This window comes from Lytechinus pictus, unplaced genomic scaffold (genome assembly GCF_037042905.1).
Source record: "Lytechinus pictus isolate F3 Inbred unplaced genomic scaffold, Lp3.0 scaffold_19, whole genome shotgun sequence".
Taxonomy (NCBI): Eukaryota; Metazoa; Echinodermata; class Echinoidea; order Temnopleuroida; family Toxopneustidae; genus Lytechinus; species Lytechinus pictus.
The window spans coordinates 15,290,233-15,308,471 of NW_026974140.1; the positions used below are offsets into that span (position 1 = coordinate 15,290,233).

Genomic DNA, 18,239 nt, shown 5'->3' on the forward strand with positions numbered 1-18,239 from the left:
TTGACTGTTGATCTGAGGTCACAATAAGTTCCTAAATATTAGGGCCCTCTATCGGTGAAGTGAAATGAAAGATATATAGTTGCACAACTATTATAGACTTGTTTCAGTCGACGGTCTTGTATCGTCTTTGAACAAAAGATAAACCGAATGAACTTTGAGAACAAGATCATTTTCATTTACTTTGATAATTCAATACAATTGACCCTTGATTGAAGTCCTGAAACAAGTCATGTCAGTGTATTTCATGTCTTTTTTGGAATTACACAGAATTACAAAAACACTGTTTAGACTTTTGTATTCAACGCTGTTTACTATATGAACTTTACAGTAGTTGTTTAATATTGTTTACAATGTTTAAACAACTACTGTAAGATTCATTTAAACATCGTTTAATAAAATTTTTACTTAACGGCGTTTTACTGTGCATCTTATACTGTAGGCGGCCTTTTTGTCTTAATGTCCCCCCTATAACCTCGTACTACTTGTTAGTGAATGTTCCCACAACTCAAAGAGGAAATAAATGTACTATTTTTTTTATTTCTTTATCATTTCTGGCAGTGATGGAGTCAAACATTATTTTTAAAGAAGCAGGCATTTTAGACTAAATAACAAAAATTATTGAAATGACGAGAAAAGTTGATAAATATTTTGTCAATTATGAATAGTTAAACATAACACAAAAGTTCTTCAATTATGTACTTCCGGGATCGATTTTCTCAGCTGTTATGTTTTGATTTATTAATTGGTCGCCGTTTTTTATTTGCTTGTTACAAGAGTCAACGAAACTACATGGATCGAAAACAACTATGAAAGTAGACTCAATGTGAATAACCATTTAGAAAGGGCTTTTTGCCCCCTCATTTCCATATGCTCTGGTGAGACGTACCAAGAATACAGGTTCCATGGTGTAATGGTGACTCGAGACTCTGAATCTCGCGATCCGAGTTCAAATCTCGGTGGAACCTTATCGTATTTTTAAAATTATTTTCGTTTCTTCTTTCACAGTTCAGTGGTCGTGCGACTGTTTGTGACCATTCGGCCACATTTGCACAGAATTACAATGGTTACAAATAGTTACCAGATCAATTGTGAAAGCCACTTGATAACGAATCTCTCCACTGGCCTGTATTCGATTTACATATATTGCTTGTTGCTATGTCAGGCAAACAGTGGATTAAATTATCTTCATTACCCGTAGAATATGATGATAATAATCAATAACAAATAACACATTAAGATGGAATACATTGCATTGCATTTCAAGAATGGCGCATAAAACTGCATGGAATTCGGACTTTGGAATGTGACCACACCTTTAGAAGAGATTATCCTTTGCGCTCATAATTATGAAATAAAACATATTCAGCATTTTTACCAATAACAAATATGATATTACAGGTCAAATAAATATACATGATAAGATGAGGCCTAGCTTTTCCAAGAAGTTTGTTTCAAAACATTTGTTTGAAGGTCAAAATAGAAATACACCATCTTTCAGTGACTTGCAGGCTATAGCCTGATATGAACAGGGAATCGCAATGGTCTTGCGACTGGTGAGTATATAAAACAGATACTACTTTGTTGTAAGAAAATAAGAAATGTGAGTTGTATATTTTATAGGTTTATTTTGCTGATTAAGTTGGGGGGGGGCTATAATTATCTTGATTGTTTTGTGAACTAAAAAACGAAAATGAAAATGAACTGTTTATGTGTGTGCGGGAAATTCACATATTTCAATTTTTATTTACATTTAATTTTGTTGAAGATTCAATCAGAAATTTATTTGCTCATTATCAAATTATTAATTCTTTATTTGAAAGGATCATAGTAGTTGGTAACACTGGCGTAATCATGTTTTTAGATATGCAAGGAATTGTCATTACTATGTCCACAGTGGCGTACCGTGGGTCATGGCATTGGGGGGGGGGCACCAGCAAAATGTTTGAATCACTGAGTGAGTGCGCGCGAAGCGCGCTCAGTTGCCAGTTATATACTGACCTAATAGAGACATTTTAAAGACAATGTCATTAAACGGATATGTATCTCACTGATCAACTAATGCGAGCGTGAAGCGCGAGCTGAAATTTTTTTATATTCACACCTAAAAAGGGACATTATAATCAAATTTGTGTAATCATGATAGGTACCTGTCTCGCTAAACAATGCGAACGCGAAGCGCGAGCTGAAAATTTAGATAATTCAGACCGTGGGGCATTCTAAGGTTTTTTTGTAGGAATTATCTAGGACCATACGTATTTCATTAACCAAATGATGCGAGCGCAAAGCGCGAGCTAAAAATTTTTGATATTCAGATCAGAAGAAGGGACATTTTAAGGACTGATTTTAGGAATTCATGAAGAGCAGACATATCTCCCCGATCCACTAATGCGAACGTAATCACGGACAGGAAATGTTTCATATATACGAAGACCTTAACATGGGGCAATCACTTTTTGAGTCATGAAAAAGAAGCATATGTCACTACATAAAACAATGATAACTATTCAATTTCAATTCAATTTAATATGTCTGCTCTTCATGAATTCCTAAAATCAGTCCTTAAAATGTCCCTTCTTCTGATCTGAATATCAAAAATTCAATTTTCAATTTCAATTCAATTTATTCAAATAACTCAAGTGCTTGGAAATATATTTGGTTTATATTGACTTGAAAACGGGATGTTTTAGTACAACAGGATTATATATCTCGTTAAACAGACAATGCGAGCACCAGGAACAATGAAGACGTATAGGCCCTGGGCAAATTATGTTTCATAAAGTTATGATAAAAATGTTTCTTATGTAATGTAACATAACATAATTATAATATAATATAACATTATAATGAATAATATTTTCTTCTTTCCCACTACGTTTCTCTTCCTTTCTCCCTCTTTTCTCCTTTTCCCCCTTTCCCCGTCCGTTGTGCATTACTGTTTAGTGAAACAAGCGAAACTTTCTAATTTTTGCATTCAATTTTGACGAAATCTTCAGTCTCAAAATAATGCCCTCTTTCAGTCCTTATTTGTCTCCATTGCTTCAAACATTTTTGGCCATCATAATTGCTTCAAAATGTTTACAAGTTGCTATTTCCAGTTATAAAAAAAAAATCAATATTGAATATCACTATTCGAATAGAATTCGTTCTCATTATAGCTTGTCTGTTGATGCTACCCTCATCCTCTCTCTCTCTCTCTCCCTCTATCTCCCCCTCTCCCCGCGCTCTCTCTCTCTCTCTCTATGATTGTGTATTGTGCAGACTCCAGGGTGAAATAATGTAATACAAACATGTATGTTCAGGAATTTATTAGGAATTACTCATTATTTTCACCTGCCTAATTCCACACAATAGCCGCCAAATTGCTTTGAATTTTATACACAACAGTGCATCCATGCAATTATTGACAAAATAAATTGTACATCTTCAAAACATTAGAAGCGGAATTTAGATCATATTTGATTATAGCCTTATGAGGTGTACAAATCGTCAGACAGCAGCTTACATGAGGTGAGTTGAGCCAATCATAATCTATTATTATAGGGATGATCATTTTGACATAGTATTTTAGATGGTTATATAAGAAGAAGGCAATAATAACCATGATTTGACGGATTGGCAAAGATCATTCAACAAGGAAGTAAATTCATACATTTACACGCAATCAATGGTTGATTATAAATATTTTCGTTTCTTCTTTCACAGTTGGTCGTGCGACTGTTTGTGACCATTCGGCCACTAGCGTACCTACGGGGGGGGGGGCAGGGGGGCACTCTGCCCCCCCCCCCTGACGAGCCACAACCCATACAAAATACATATCACTGCCCCCCCTGACGAACTTGAAAGACCTTTTATGCCCCCCCCCCCTGACGTGCTTGAAGACTTTTATTGCCCCCCTGACGAGCTTGAAGACTTTTTTTTTTTTTTTTTTTTTGCTCTTGTCAATTTTTTTTTGGTACAATAACCTTTATTTTTGATTGAAGACCTTTTTTTTTTTTTTGGTTGTCAATTTTTTTGGCGGCCGATTTTGCCCCCCCTGTGGAAAATCCTAGGTACGCCACTGCATTCGGCTACATTTGCACAGAATTACAATGGTTACAAATAGTTACAAGATCAATTGTGAAAGCCACTTGATAACGAATCTCTCCACTGGCCTGTATTTGATTTACATATATTGCTTGTTGCTATGTCAGGCAAACAGTGGATGAAAATTATCTTCATTACCCGTAGAATATGATGATAATAATCAATAACAAATGACACATTAAGGTGGAATACATTGCATTGCATTTCAAGAATGGCGCATAAAACTGCATGGAATTCGGACTTTGGAATGTGACCACACCTTTAGAAGAGATTATCCTTTGCACTCATAATTATGAACTAAAACATATTCAGCATTTTTACCAATAACAAATATGATATTACAGGTCAAATAAATATACATGATAAGATTAGGCCTAGCTTTTCCAAGAAGTTTGACACATTTGTTTGAAGGTCAAAATAGAAATACACCATCTTTCAGTGACTTGCAGGCTATAGCCTGATATGAACAGGGAATCGCAATGGTCTTGCGACTGGTGAGTATATAAAAAAACATGGGAACAACATATATGTTTATTTTTACACGAAATATATTGCACCCTCTTACATCCACGACACTCCAGACTTTCTCAGGAAACTAAATGACATCAAGGACCAGATACCCGAGACTGCGATCATCGGCACTTTCGATGTTTCTTCACTGTAAACCAGCATTCCCCACGACGAAGGTATCCAAGCATCATGTGAAGCCTTGGCCGCCAGTGGCCATTCCAGTCCCCCCATATCCGATATCAAATCTCTGATGTCTCATGTACTAACAAAAAACAACTTCACATTCATGGGCAAGCACTACCTACAGATATTCGGTACAGCAATGGGCACCCGGATGGCTCCTTCATTCGCCTGTCTCTTCATGACGAAGCTGGAACAGCAGATGTTAGATTCAGCCCCCTGTCGCCCATGGATTTGGTGGCGTTACATAGACGACATTTTCTTCATCTGGACCAGGGATGAAGACAGCCTCCATACATTCATTGAACACATCAATTCCTTCCACAGGACCATCCAATTCACTTCTGATTTCTCCCAACAGGAAACCCACTTCCTTGATGTTACAGTCCAGAAAAAGTCTAATGGTATCACCACTACCCTTTACTCTAAACCCACAGATACCCACCAGTACCTCCACTCATCCAGCTGCCACCCCCGTCACTGCAAAACCGGCATCGCTTACAGTCAAGCCCTCAGACTTCGCCGTATCTGCTCCGAGGACCCTGATTTTTCCTTCCATGCCAGGAATCTGCAGAAACATCTCTGTGCTAGGGGCCACGGGGCCAGGGCAGTCCAACTGGCAATTAACAAAGTTCGTTCTCTCCCCAGATCTGAAGTTCTCAAACCAAAAAGTGACAAGGAGACCACCGACAGAATACCGCTTGTGACCACCTTCCATCCCAATCTACCCCCTCTCCGCAAAATCCTGTTTGATAACCACCACATTTTACACACTTCTGATCGTCTCCAACAGGCCGTTCCCGATACTCCCCTTCTAGCATACCGACGCCCACCGAATCTCAGGGACCTCATGATCGTGCTGAAGTGCCCTCCCTCACTAACCATTCTTCTCCCATACAGCATGGCACCTTCAAATGCACCAGCAACAGGTGCATCATATGTGAAATACACCTTCACGAGGGCGATACTTTCACCAGCAACTCTACCAGCCTGTCTCACCAAATCAAGGGCAACATCACATGCACTACCACTAATGTTGTATATCTCATCACTTGCAGAGTTTGTAGGGTACAATACATAGGGGAAACCAAGACCACACTCAAGAAACGATTCTACGGGCACAGATCCACCGTCAACACAGCAAAGCTGGACACTCCAGTTGGCCGCCATTTTAACCTCCCCAACCACTCCATCACTGACATGATGCTACAGGGCATCGAATCTTTAGGTACCCGTCCTGACTCAGTCCGTACTAGCAGGGAGAAGCTCTGGATGAGACGACTTCGCACCACCCAACCTCATGGCCTGAACATCCAAGAGGGGAACGACTGATTTTTCTTTCCTATCCACTTTCAATTTATATATACATATAATTTTTCCCCTCAGCTCTTTTGAATAGTTACATTATAGTTTCTTACTCTACTTTCCTCCCATATCTCATACAAGCTCAGCTCCAATTTTTCCTTCCTTATTCAGGCGATATAATAATTATTATATATATATATATATATATTTGTTTTTTCTCCACTCACCTCTTTTAGATTTACCACATTTGCTTATTTACATGTATACTATGGTTTCTTCATAATACACCCCCTCTCTTCTATATTTGCTTTTACCTTTTTAGGCAATTTGCTTCCTCTTTTTCACATATACATATTTTGTTTCTTTCCTACTATATAGTCTTATGTTTTTTCCCGTCACACCTAGCGGATTACCATATCAGTTACACCATATGTGTATATATTTATATATTTTTTCATATACATTTCTTTTTTGGATATATTTATATACATATCACTTATAGATACATATTTACACTTACCTTCTTCTCTTAGTTTGTTTAATGCTTTATCATATATACTTATATGTCCTTTGCATATTATCAGTTGTTCCCCATTCTTTTTCTTCTTTTTCCCCCCCACTCTTATGCACCAGTTTATTAAGCCTTTCTTTGTAACCTGTTTGACCCACCTCTCACTAATTCTCTAGTTATTCATCCCTCTATCACTGTTTTGTTCCAGATCCTGTTTGATGTTGCCTGCCTCATTATCTTAATCCCTCTTGGCCTTACTTACACTAACTTCCCTTTGTGTCTGCCTACTCCTTTTCTTTCATCCCCTTCACTAACCTGATTGGTCTTCTCTACTCACTAATGCCCCTTTTGTCTCCTTGTTTCTAGTGTTGCTGTAAGCTTGTTTGTGGTCTATATTATGATTGTTCCACTTTATATGTTTGTCATTTTGCCTCCGACGAAGATTCTGCTAGGATCGAAAGCTTAGGCCCCTTTTTGACTTCATAATTTACTCCATTGGCTCTCTTTTATTAGATAAGCAGTTTTCAGCAGCTTCTTTTTGCCATCGAAATATATTTTTTTCAGAAAACGGACAGATACTACTTTGTTGTAAGAAAATAAGAAATGTGAGTTGTATATTTTATAGGTTTATTTTGTTGATTTTGGGGGGGGGGGGCTATGATTATCTTGATTGTTTTGTGAACTAAAAAACGAAAATGAAAATGAACTGTTTATGTGTGTGCGGGAAATTCACATATTTCAATTTTTATTTACATTTAATTTTGTTGAAGATTCAATCAGAAATTTATTTGCTCATTATCAAATTATTAATTCTTTATTTGAAAGGATCATAGTAGTTGGTAATGGCTGAAGCACACTGGACCTGTCAACATTGTACTTTCTTCAACCAAAACAGTGCATCGAAATGCCAAGCATGTGACTCAGAGAGGATAGATTTCGGAGATGTATCAACTCCAAATGAAGACGAGGTACGTGTGTATTAATGCTTATTTTTAGGGGGAGGGAGGACAACTTGACAAAATGGCCAGAATGCATGAAAGGTAAAACAAAATGTTATACAAATGGCTTGACCCTTGGAACGCTTGTCTGTCCACCTTTCTGTTACCCCTCTACCCCACCCCTCCTCTGGAAAGGAATCTTCGCAACAAAGACAATTTACACGTACCCGATATCTAGCTCTTCTTATTTTTCATGTAGAATATATTTAGAAAATGAGTCTCCCCTAAATTATATAGAATCAGAGAAAGTTGTGACCCGGTGAACGGACTTTGAAAAAGAGGGTCTTGGGTTTAAATCCCAGCCATGGCGTAGTTTCCTTCAGCAAGAAATGTATCCACATTGTGCTGCAGTCGACCCAGGTGAGGTAAATGGGTACCTGGGGGCCGTTTCATAAAGCTGTTCGTAAGTTAAGAGCGACTTTAAGAACGACTGGTGAACCTTTCTTACGTGCTTAACTATCGTCAATGAATATACCATTTTCCCCGCATTTTCCACAAGAAAGGATCACCAGTCGTTCTTAAAGCCGCTCTTAACTTACGAACAGCTTTATGAAACACCCACCAGGTATCGTGTGCGCTGTAAAGCCCCTTTCACAATTGACGTACGACCATTTGCGACCTTTTGGTCGTGCGACAGGCTGCAACAGGCATCAATCGCCAGTCATCTCATAAGATCGCACAGAGGCTTTCACAGTTGCAACAGCTGTCGTACAACAAAAACAACCAGTAAAACCCGTTGCACGAGTAAGTCGCTTATGATCCTATTGTGCTCGTGCGATCACATGTGAGTGTTGCACGAGGGATTGCGAGGGGAACGATCGCATACAACGGTAGTGCAATGTTGTAAGCCGTTGCGATCGGTCTTGCAACAGTCTTATGGCCCATCATATTATCGCACCCAGTCGCAAGACAGGTATCTGTACATGTAGGTCACTAGCACATGTGCAAGTGTTGTAAGACCTCCAGTCGAGTAAATGCGACTACTTAGTTGTGAACCTCTCGCACCAAGTCGTGCAACGTTGAACAACACTCGTACGATGATCGCCCGACCGATGGTACGACCCTGGATACGAGCTGATGCGAGTGAATCGATCGTATTTGATCTCGTTTGGATTTTGAACATGTTCAAAGTTCAGATGTGACCAGTCACGACCACCTCGAGTTCGTGCAACCGTCTACAACGACTGCGAGTGCTCGCAAGTCACCAAGAGATCGATCGTGCAACAGCAGGAAAAAACTGTTGCAGGCGGTCGTAAACTGGTCGGATGTCAATTGTGAAAGGGGCTGTTCGGTCGCATACATGCGAATGCAACGGTAGTGGAATGTTGTAAGACGTAATTTCGATCGGTCTTGCAACAGTCTTATATTATCGCAACCAGTCGCAAGACTGGTCTCTGTAGGTCTCTAGCACATGTGCAAGTGTTGTACGACCTCCAGTCGACTAAATGCGACTATACATAGTTGTGTCACCTCTCGCATCAAGTCGTACAACGTTGAACAACACTCACACGATGATCGCCCGACCGATGGTACGACCTGATGCGAGTAAATCAATCGTATTTGATCGCGTTTGGATTTTGAACATGTTCTAATTCAGATGCGACCAGTCACGACCACCTCCGACCAACTCAAATTCGTGCGTTCGTCTACAACCACTGCGAGTGCTCGTAAGACACCAAGAGATCGATCGTGCAACAACAAGAAAAAACTGTTGCAGGCGGTCGTAAACAGGTCGTACGTCAATTGTGAAAGGGGCTTAAGTAACTACGGCCGCCAAGCTAATGCCGGGGTAATAACATCCAAGTCTTTTGTTTGGAAGCGCATAGAGACGTTATGATAATGCGCTATACAATAACCGTTTTTATTGTAATTATTTTTATTATGATTATTATCATTATTTTATTAAAATTATTATCATCATCATTACTATTATTATTTTAATCATCATCATTATTATTATTATTATCATCATAATTATTATCATCATCATCATTATTATTGTTATTATTTTCGTGGAAAATTGCAATTAAATATTGACAAATTTAAATACATGTACATATAAGTTTGCCCATTCATATGGTTTTTACATTATTTACAGGATACTTTTACATGATTTGGAATATGAAATCAAGTCTGCAAAATAATTATAATGAGTTATTACTAAGATGGAGATACCCCCTATTATGCCGGCTATTTATTTTATTTTTTCTATATCGCTGGGTGTTCACAGGGCATTTTTATATATACAAGGGCGATGCCATAGAGGAAAGATTACCTAATAATTAGGTCAATTATAGGGTAATAATAGTCACATGACCCAAATCTTGGTTTTAGATAGTCTTCTCTCTTCCAGTTTCTTCATGTCCCCCCTTTCTTAATAATAAGGGAAGCCGCCCACTGCCCCCTATATAACATCCCATGAATTTACATGTCCTATTGATTTGATTATTTTAGTGGTCTTGTCCTATGTGCACTCACAACAACAAAGTTGACTTGTTAAACTGTTCAGCCTGCTTGATTCGAAACCCTCACGCACCAACCTTTGAATACCATGAGTATGCTGTTGCTCTAGATGAGCCAACTGGAGCTACATCATTAGATATCGTCGACAGTGACTGGGTCTGTCCAGCTTGTTCAAGATCCAACCCTGTGACGTCACTGAACTGTGTCCATTGTCATGATGACCAGTGGGTTGATGTGTGGTCGTGTCCACATTGTACCCATCATAACCCGATGGACAGCGTGATTTGTTTGGCGTGTGAACACGGTCAGCAGTTGCTCTCGGCCGGCGATGGGCATGATGGACCACAAGTCCAACATCTTGCAACTGGCGTAAGTATACAGAATTTCCGATGACCGAAATTGGATTTGAAACCTACAGATTTATTTTTCAACCTTACACGATTTAAAGTCGAATCTTATATACTATATCAAACCTAAGAAGGCTTAAATCTAAATTTCTGGATAATCAGGATTTATTAAAAAACAACTGAAAAAAGGGTAAAATTTACAAAAGCACTGCCCCAACCCCAAAAATAAAATCGTTAATTAATAACAACGATGATAACAAAAGAGAAAGAAAGAAAGAAAGACAAATACAAATGAATATATAAATAAATGAAAATGAAAATAATAAATGAATAAAACGAATAAATAAATACACTAAACAATTTTATTTTTTAATAATAACGATAAAATTGAAAATGTAATACTTTTTTTTCAGCTCGCTGGAATGGAAATTTCCACACACAGGAAACCCACTAAACTTGAGAAACATTTGCAGGATAAAATTATTGGTCAAAAGCACGCTATCTCTTTGGTGGCACGAAGTAAGTGTAAGAGGTTTCTTATCATAAAAATTTGATTTATTTTATAAGAATAAAACAAATAAACTACAATATTTTCTAAACTAAATCTCTAAATTTTGTAATCTAAATCTTAATAAGTTTTTTAGTCACAAACAGTTAAAACAGTGGTTAGCTCTAAAGATTTTGTACGCAATTATCTTAACAAACATAATAATTGTGGAAAAATCTTTTAATACTCCATAAAAGATAAATCACATATATGAATAGGAAGTCGAACTGGATGAAGTGAGATTAAATGATCTGGGCAAATATTCATTCATTGGAGCACAAATTTGACTTTTACATTGTTTTAGTGTGTAATCTCACATCCACCATGCTTAATACAATAACCTACTGTATTACCTACTCACAATTATTCGTTTCATTTTTTCCCTGCATTCCAGCTATCAGACGGAAGGAAGGAGGTTGGCAAAGTGAAGACAAACCGCTGGTATTCCTTTTCTTGGGATCATCTGGTATTGGTTAGTTATCAATCACCAATTTTGGGTTTTATTTTATGTTGCAGGGCAGTGATCTTTGATATCTATCATGTTTGGATGTTGTATCCCGAATCTCTGACTTTGTTTTTGAAAAGACAGTTGCATGCTTTATGTGATTCCTTTGTTTATGAATACGATACTCGGAATAAATAATGCTATGTAAATGCTGGAATTTGTTATAAGCTTCTACATGCTATAAACAGTGGGAATTACAGTATATACCACTTGATTTTCAGTATATACTGCAGGACTTTGATAGAAGTTCAGAATGTTAATCAGATATCTAAACTTCTTTCAGTATTCTTTTACATTGTGTTTTGAAATGCAGTTTATAGGGACGTGGGTGTGCGTGTGTTTGTGTATGAGGGTGCGGAGGAACGAGAGTGTGTGTGGTGTGTGTGAATATGTGTGAGACTGTGCAATAATGGAATTCTAAAAGGACTTTAACTATTTTGATGGGGGGAAATGGGAAAAATATTGGAAAATTTTTGAGAAAACGATACTATTTTACGAGGGAATTGGGGAAAAGAAAAGTTACATTGACAACTGCTTCTGAATTTTCATTTTGTGAACTACTTTATTACTTAAGAAAATACTGCGATGTAATCATTAATACTTAGAATCTCGTTTCGATTCAGGGAAAACCGAAATGGCAAAAGCAGTGTCGACTTACCTGAAGCTCAAAGAAGCTGGTTTCATCAGAATTGACATGTCTGAATATCAAGAGAAGCACCAAGTCAGCAAATTCATCGGGTCTCCTCCCGGTTATCTTGGTCATGATGATGGAGGTCAACTAACAGAGAAACTCAAGAAGTTTCCGAAAGCTGTAGTCCTCTTTGATGAAGTTGAGAAAGCGCACCCAGATGTCCTTACTATTATGCTACAGCTTTTTGACGAGGTATCCGTTTTTCTATTGTGGGGATTCCCTTAATCTCAAAATTAAAACTCAGGATCTATTCCCCTTTCTCACAATTAGCATGACTGATGGCGTTTTGTTATTTCAAAACCAGGGATCATTCCCTCTACTCGCAATTGTAGTGGCGATTCTTTAGCTCATATCTAGTGACCATTCTCTTATCTCACTATGACTAATGGCCAGTGGACCCCTCATTCCAGACTGTCAGTGGTTCAGTATCTAACTCGGAATGTTGTGTCTATACTGCTATGTTTTTCGTTGTTGTTTTACATTAAACTCAACAGTTATCTAAATTTCATTTAAACAGTTACTGTTGCCTAATATTGGGCAAAACCTACATGTAACAACTAATTAACAGAAACGGTGGCGTTTTACCCGACTGTCGTGGATATTTAAGGTCTACCCTTTGTTGTTTTCCTCACCAGGGAAGGCTGACCGACGGAAAAGGTAAAACTGTCAGGGGTGAGAAGGCTATATACTTCATGACATCAAACCTTGGGAGCAATGCCATCACTGACTTCTGGAAGGAAACAAAGAAAGGCACAGGTAAGTGACAAACAATTTAATGGTGGATGTGCCGTGGACGACTCGAGCGGTCTAAGGCGTCTACTATACTGTTATTCATACAAAGTTCGAGGTTCGAACACCGGGTCATGACACCTATGCCCCAAGCAATGCATTTTATCTCATTGCTTCTTCATGTTTTATGGTGACTTTACAGATCGGTCAAGGACATAAATAACTACATATGATTGATATACACCTGCAAAAAAACTTAAAACGCGCATACAATATTCTTATAACCATTTTATCAATTTCTGTCAACGATACGGATTTGAATTATTTTCGTATGATAATGAAGTAATAGGCAAGTTACCAACGAGGTTCTCGTTTTAAATATGTCTATTTAGGATGATCTTGACCCCCCCTCCCTCATTAGTACAAGAATAGATAATTTTGTTTTTAATTAAAATTCGTAACATAATTTGGATGTTTTTATGCTCTCTTCAATTAATAGAACAAGTGAAAATCCCTGAGAACTTCAAGCAAGATGTCATTCAGCCTATTCTCAAAGATCACTTCAAGAGAGACGAGTTCCTTGGCAGAATCAATGAAACTGTCTTCTTTCTTCCGTTCACCGAGCAAGATCTTGTTCAACTTGTTGATAAAGAAATGGTTAAATGGGCAAAACGTGTACGCTTTAAAAAAAATCCAATACACTCAAATTTGAAGGAGATACATTGTCAGAGAGTGCAATTCATAAAAGTTATACTAAAATGAATAAATTCTTGTGAAAATGGGAAGAAACCAGTCACTTTCTAACAAGTTCTGTAAAGAACTTCTCTGACAAGGTATATTTTTAAATTTCAGAAGGATGAGGAGAGGAGAGGAGGAAAAAAAGAAGAAAAAAAAGGAATAGAAGAAAAAGAAAGAGAAGATTGTAGGGGATGATGAAGAATAAGAACAATAACAACAATAGTAAAGACAAGAACAGGAAGGACAAAAAATAAGAACAAGAAGAAGAACCAAAATGTGATGATGAAGACGATTATGATAAAAATTAGCAAAAAAGGAAAAAGGAAATGAAGAAGAAGAATGATATTAATGAAATGAAGAAGGAGTTCCAAAACAAGTCGTACAAACTATCATGAATTCGTTGCCATCTTTTTTTTTCCTCAGGCAAAGAGTAGGCATGATATAAAATTATCATGGGACCCATCTGTTCTGAAAGTTTTAGCAACTGGTTACAATGTTGATTACGGGGCTCGTTCCATTATACACGAGGTGAGTCAAGATAATCTTCTATAAAAACTTTTTTTTTTAATGTATCATTGAAATAAGAAGCATACAGGGATGGCACCAGAATGTTATTGGGGAGTGGACATTCAAGACGACCTAAAGGTGGTCTCTTTATCATTATTATTATTATTAGTAGTAGTAGTAGTTTTATTATTATTACTATCATTATTATTATTATTATTATTATTATCATTATTATCACTATTACTATTATTACTATTGTTATTATCATTATTATTATTATCATCATCATTATTATCATTATTATTATTAATTGAAACACAGGAATAATGTAATTTACAGGACTCAGATCTCTTTTTTCTTAATTTTCACACTTTGTTTGTTACTACTTGAAACTAATATCTGTAGAGAGTAAGGAAAGCAGGGGCAAATGGAAAAGCAAACGAGATGACTGAAGATGGACAAAAGAAGATAGAAAAAAGAAGGACAGCGATCACTAAAGAGCAAGGGTCTACAAAAGTTGATATGAAAGACAGAGAAAAGGAGAGAGGGTGGATTAGAAAGAGATGGGGATAAGATACACTGTTAAAACCCCATGATTTTACAGGGAAGAAGATTTTGCAGAAAGCATCAAAAGAATCATTCTGTAAATTCATAAAACAGGAATTTTCCTGCAATTTAACAGAACAGGTCTTTTAAAAATGGAAAAGGGTGTTTTATTAAAGGAAATTTCTAAGGTTCCATACACCAAATACCAATTTCCTGTAAGTTTACATGATATAATGTAAGATTACGCAATCTGGTAAGATTACAGGTGTTCTCGAGACTCTGCTGCAGGAACTTCTTTTATTTTAAGGATAAATTTTCTAACAGTGTGTGAGGATGAGAGAAAAGTTACGGAAATTCACCAGGGGGAGATATCTTAAGAGTTAAGAAATGTGTGTCATGATTTTTTTCCCTACAGGTAGACAGAAGAATAGTCAATAGTTTGGCAGAACTGCAAGGTGAAAATGAAGATATCGTGAAAGGTAGCAAGATCCATATATCAGTTGTTAAAGACAGAGGCTCCGTGGATAATAACTCGCAGTGTACATCATCAGCAGCCAACTCTTCATCAGAGATGATGACGACGAACCCAGATCATAAGACAGAGAGCGCCACCTCTCGAGCTGCTTTGAAGATGGAGGTGCTTGATTGTAATAATTGTGTGAGGAAAGAAATCCGAATTTGAAAACGTTGATTCAATATTGTTGATAACACAGTTCTGACATATAAACAGTACAACGATGATATAGAATTTGTTATATTATGGTAAAACTGTTACCCTCTGAAATGAGATCCGTACACATGAGCCCGTTACTTACAGACGGAACATTTTAATCGATGTTTTCTCTGATTGTCTCTACCTTAAAACCTTCCTTTCATATTTCTCCACTTTAATTTTATGAGATTATTCGCTTTTCATAGAGAAGCATTATATGACGTCAGGTGGGTTCTTATAAAAAGGTGTGGAATGAGATAAATATTTCAATGAAGGTTAAACGAAAACCCATCAAGGAATAATGAGAGATATTGAGTTGTGACGTTGTAATTATTTTGTGAAGTCACGTGTATAGAGTCATCATGTTCATAGGCTGAAAGGTGATTTTATGATAGTTGTATCATGGACCTACTCATTAGCTATTCGATGAGTGTCCATCTCTAATAGGTCCATGGTTGGATGTATTTTGGTAATAGAATTATGAATGAAATAATAAATCTGATCATTGAATGCACATGACATAGTCGTTGGAAAAATTCGTTGTTTTCATTAATATTCATATAATCGGGAAAAGGGGTAAATGAAAGATTCGTGATCATGCTGAAAAGTCTACGATTTATCATTAAACATGTTTATAATTATATATCATATCGTTCAACTTAAAATGTTGTAATTGAGTCCTAGTTTAATTGATATCATATCTAAAATCCAAAAACAGCGAATGTTTGTAGAATTGTGTATTTTCAAGTTTCTTTTATCTTAATGTATTTAGAAGACAAGATTCTCGTGACCTCATTTAATGGGGTCAAGGAAGGACAGATGAGATGAAAATGTAGGTATAGACGGATTCTTCCAAAATTATAAATAATATTTAATCAAATATTGATACTGCATTGGTCCTTGCCCAGCAGTACATTAAATCTTCCGAATGCAATGTCTTATAATAATATTATCCAACAATTACAAGGTAGGAGTTTTAATCAATATGATCTCCAGCATCTCTCATATTATTTCACTTTTAACTTTAGTTCTTCACATTAAAAAGAGCAATTATCAGCCAAGTGCCTATAGTCATCGTTATTCTTCTTATTTATGTATGGACATACGTTTATCAACTACGTATTCATATGATTGTAAGATGCTACATGGAATGTAGTGTCTTCTTAAAACCAAACCAAATTAAATCAATTCAAAATTAATGAAAACAGGTATAAATTTGTGTTGTTATTCGAAATGTCTCTTGAATTTTGAATTGATGACATTTCCATAACATTTGACAAATAGTAACCAATGTAAAGTTTTAAAGGAGTAAAAAAAAATGCAATTGTCTCTTAAGAAGGCACTCTGAAAAATAAAAGACGATAACTGACACGACTCCACCTGGGTGGAACAATGGTGAAAAATTAGATAATAGTTTGTTGGAAATCTAAATTAAGATGATTTTAATGCATTTTTTTGTTTCATTCTGCTCTGTTGCCTGGGAAATTAATGATTATTTGAGGGGTCCACACAATACAAGCACTGCTTTTTAGTGGATCCCTCCATTTTCTCAGAATTTTATTTTATAATGTTTATGATATTTTGCTTATAATACTCTGTTTTGTTTTACTTTTACTTATAGATAAATATCAAATATTGTACATGCCTCCATTTATTTTGTCTGTATAAGTTTATTGTAATTATTTCGACCACATTACTTTGTTCTGGTGAAAATGAAATAAAATAAATTGAATTGAATTAAATGAAATGTTTAACTTTCGGGGGTCAATAACAAAGTCCTGATTATTCCCCCAGTGCCTAACTTTCTGCTCCCAAATTCATGACTTGATTTACTTCATTAATTCATAAATACCCATATCAAATCTATATAAAATACATATAAACATCGTTTTTGTATTATTTCAAATAAATGTCTCCATGAAATCTACAACGTCATATAAGCCCCAGCATCTTCATATCTGTATGCATTGGTATCATACTCTCCTGAAATTCCCAATTGTATTAGACAGCTAGGCTACTCATCGTTAGATCCTTTAGATCATATGTTCATTCCAGGAGCCGGTTAATTATGACTTTGATTTAATTTCGAAGCAAGCAATCAATACTGATTTGTGGATTGACATTGGCATGTCAACATAACAATATGTTAGACCAAACGACAATGAAAACAAAGCGCACTTCTTCCAATGAAATGAGTCTCAGGCGGTATATATGCAAAATATATTTTTTTCTAAAAATCTTGAATCGTGCAAAAGCGGTCCTTAGGAGGAAGACATATTCATAAATATGATATGAATTTAAACTATTCAGTTAAGATAAAGTGATACATTATAATTATCATAATTAACACTTGGTGTATGGTAAACCACTTTTGTAATTACTGCAGAATTGTTTGTTAAATACGTACACTGATTTTTTTTTTCGTTTTAAAATCATTCCATGATCACGAAATGTTGATCTCATCAAGTAACTCTATTTTTTTTAATTAAGATCTGGGTCTGACCTTTGTGTGATTACTTTGTGCTCAATAAACACCCCTTTGATATCTCAAACAGAAATAAAAACTTGCCACAACTAATTTCATCACGAGAAATCGTTCATTATGGAGCTGTGTTCATTAAAGAAAGGTTTTAAATAAAGTTTAAACGGATTAACTGAGCGCCATGTTTTGATGATGAAATTTTCGTCTTGTCGTCTTGTTATGAAATCAACAAATTATACCTAGATTCAAATAAAGTGCAATTATGAAAGAGCGTTTCATATTTCAACCCCTCATAATTCGATGTGATAATTACCCTACACAGACCATGTTGTTTGTTGAATAAATCACGTTTATTTGCTTTCAACATTCCTCACCGAAATTTCTG

At 36.3% G+C, this 18,239-nt stretch overlaps 1 protein-coding gene across 4 annotated transcripts; it reads left to right on the forward strand.

Moving 5' to 3' along the window:
• The first annotated feature begins 3,415 nt into the window (after positions 1–3,415).
• On the forward strand, positions 3,416–18,004 carry LOC129259937 (mitochondrial disaggregase-like). 4 transcript variants are annotated; one of them, XM_064114488.1, is made up of 10 exons: positions 3,416–3,507; positions 7,415–7,557; positions 10,042–10,419; positions 10,811–10,916; positions 11,339–11,416; positions 12,073–12,332; positions 12,776–12,896; positions 13,369–13,544; positions 14,031–14,135; positions 15,076–17,292. In XM_064114488.1, exons 2-10 carry the CDS (start codon positions 7,432–7,434, stop codon positions 15,340–15,342), a joined length of 1,617 nt encoding a protein of 538 aa, XP_063970558.1. In that variant the 5' UTR covers positions 3,416–3,507; positions 7,415–7,431; the 3' UTR covers positions 15,343–17,292. The 4 variants fall into 4 exon arrangements, with proteins under 4 accessions (XP_063970558.1, XP_063970561.1, XP_063970557.1 ...); XM_064114491.1 differs by having other exon boundaries at positions 15,080–15,171; XM_064114487.1 differs by lacking the exon at positions 3,416–3,507 and adding an exon at positions 4,397–4,577.
• The last annotated feature ends 235 nt before the right edge of the window (positions 18,005–18,239 follow it).

Coding starts and splice junctions, on each gene's coding strand:
- LOC129259937 (XM_064114488.1), top strand. CDS start 7,432: ATGGCTGAAGCACACTGGACCTGTCAACATTGTACTTTCTTCAACCAA. Junction 11,417..12,072: donor CTTGGGATCATCTGGTATTG/GTTAGTTATCAA, acceptor GTTTCGATTCAG/GGAAAACCGAAATGGCAAAA. Junction 12,897..13,368: donor GGAAACAAAGAAAGGCACAG/GTAAGTGACAAA, acceptor TTCAATTAATAG/AACAAGTGAAAATCCCTGAG.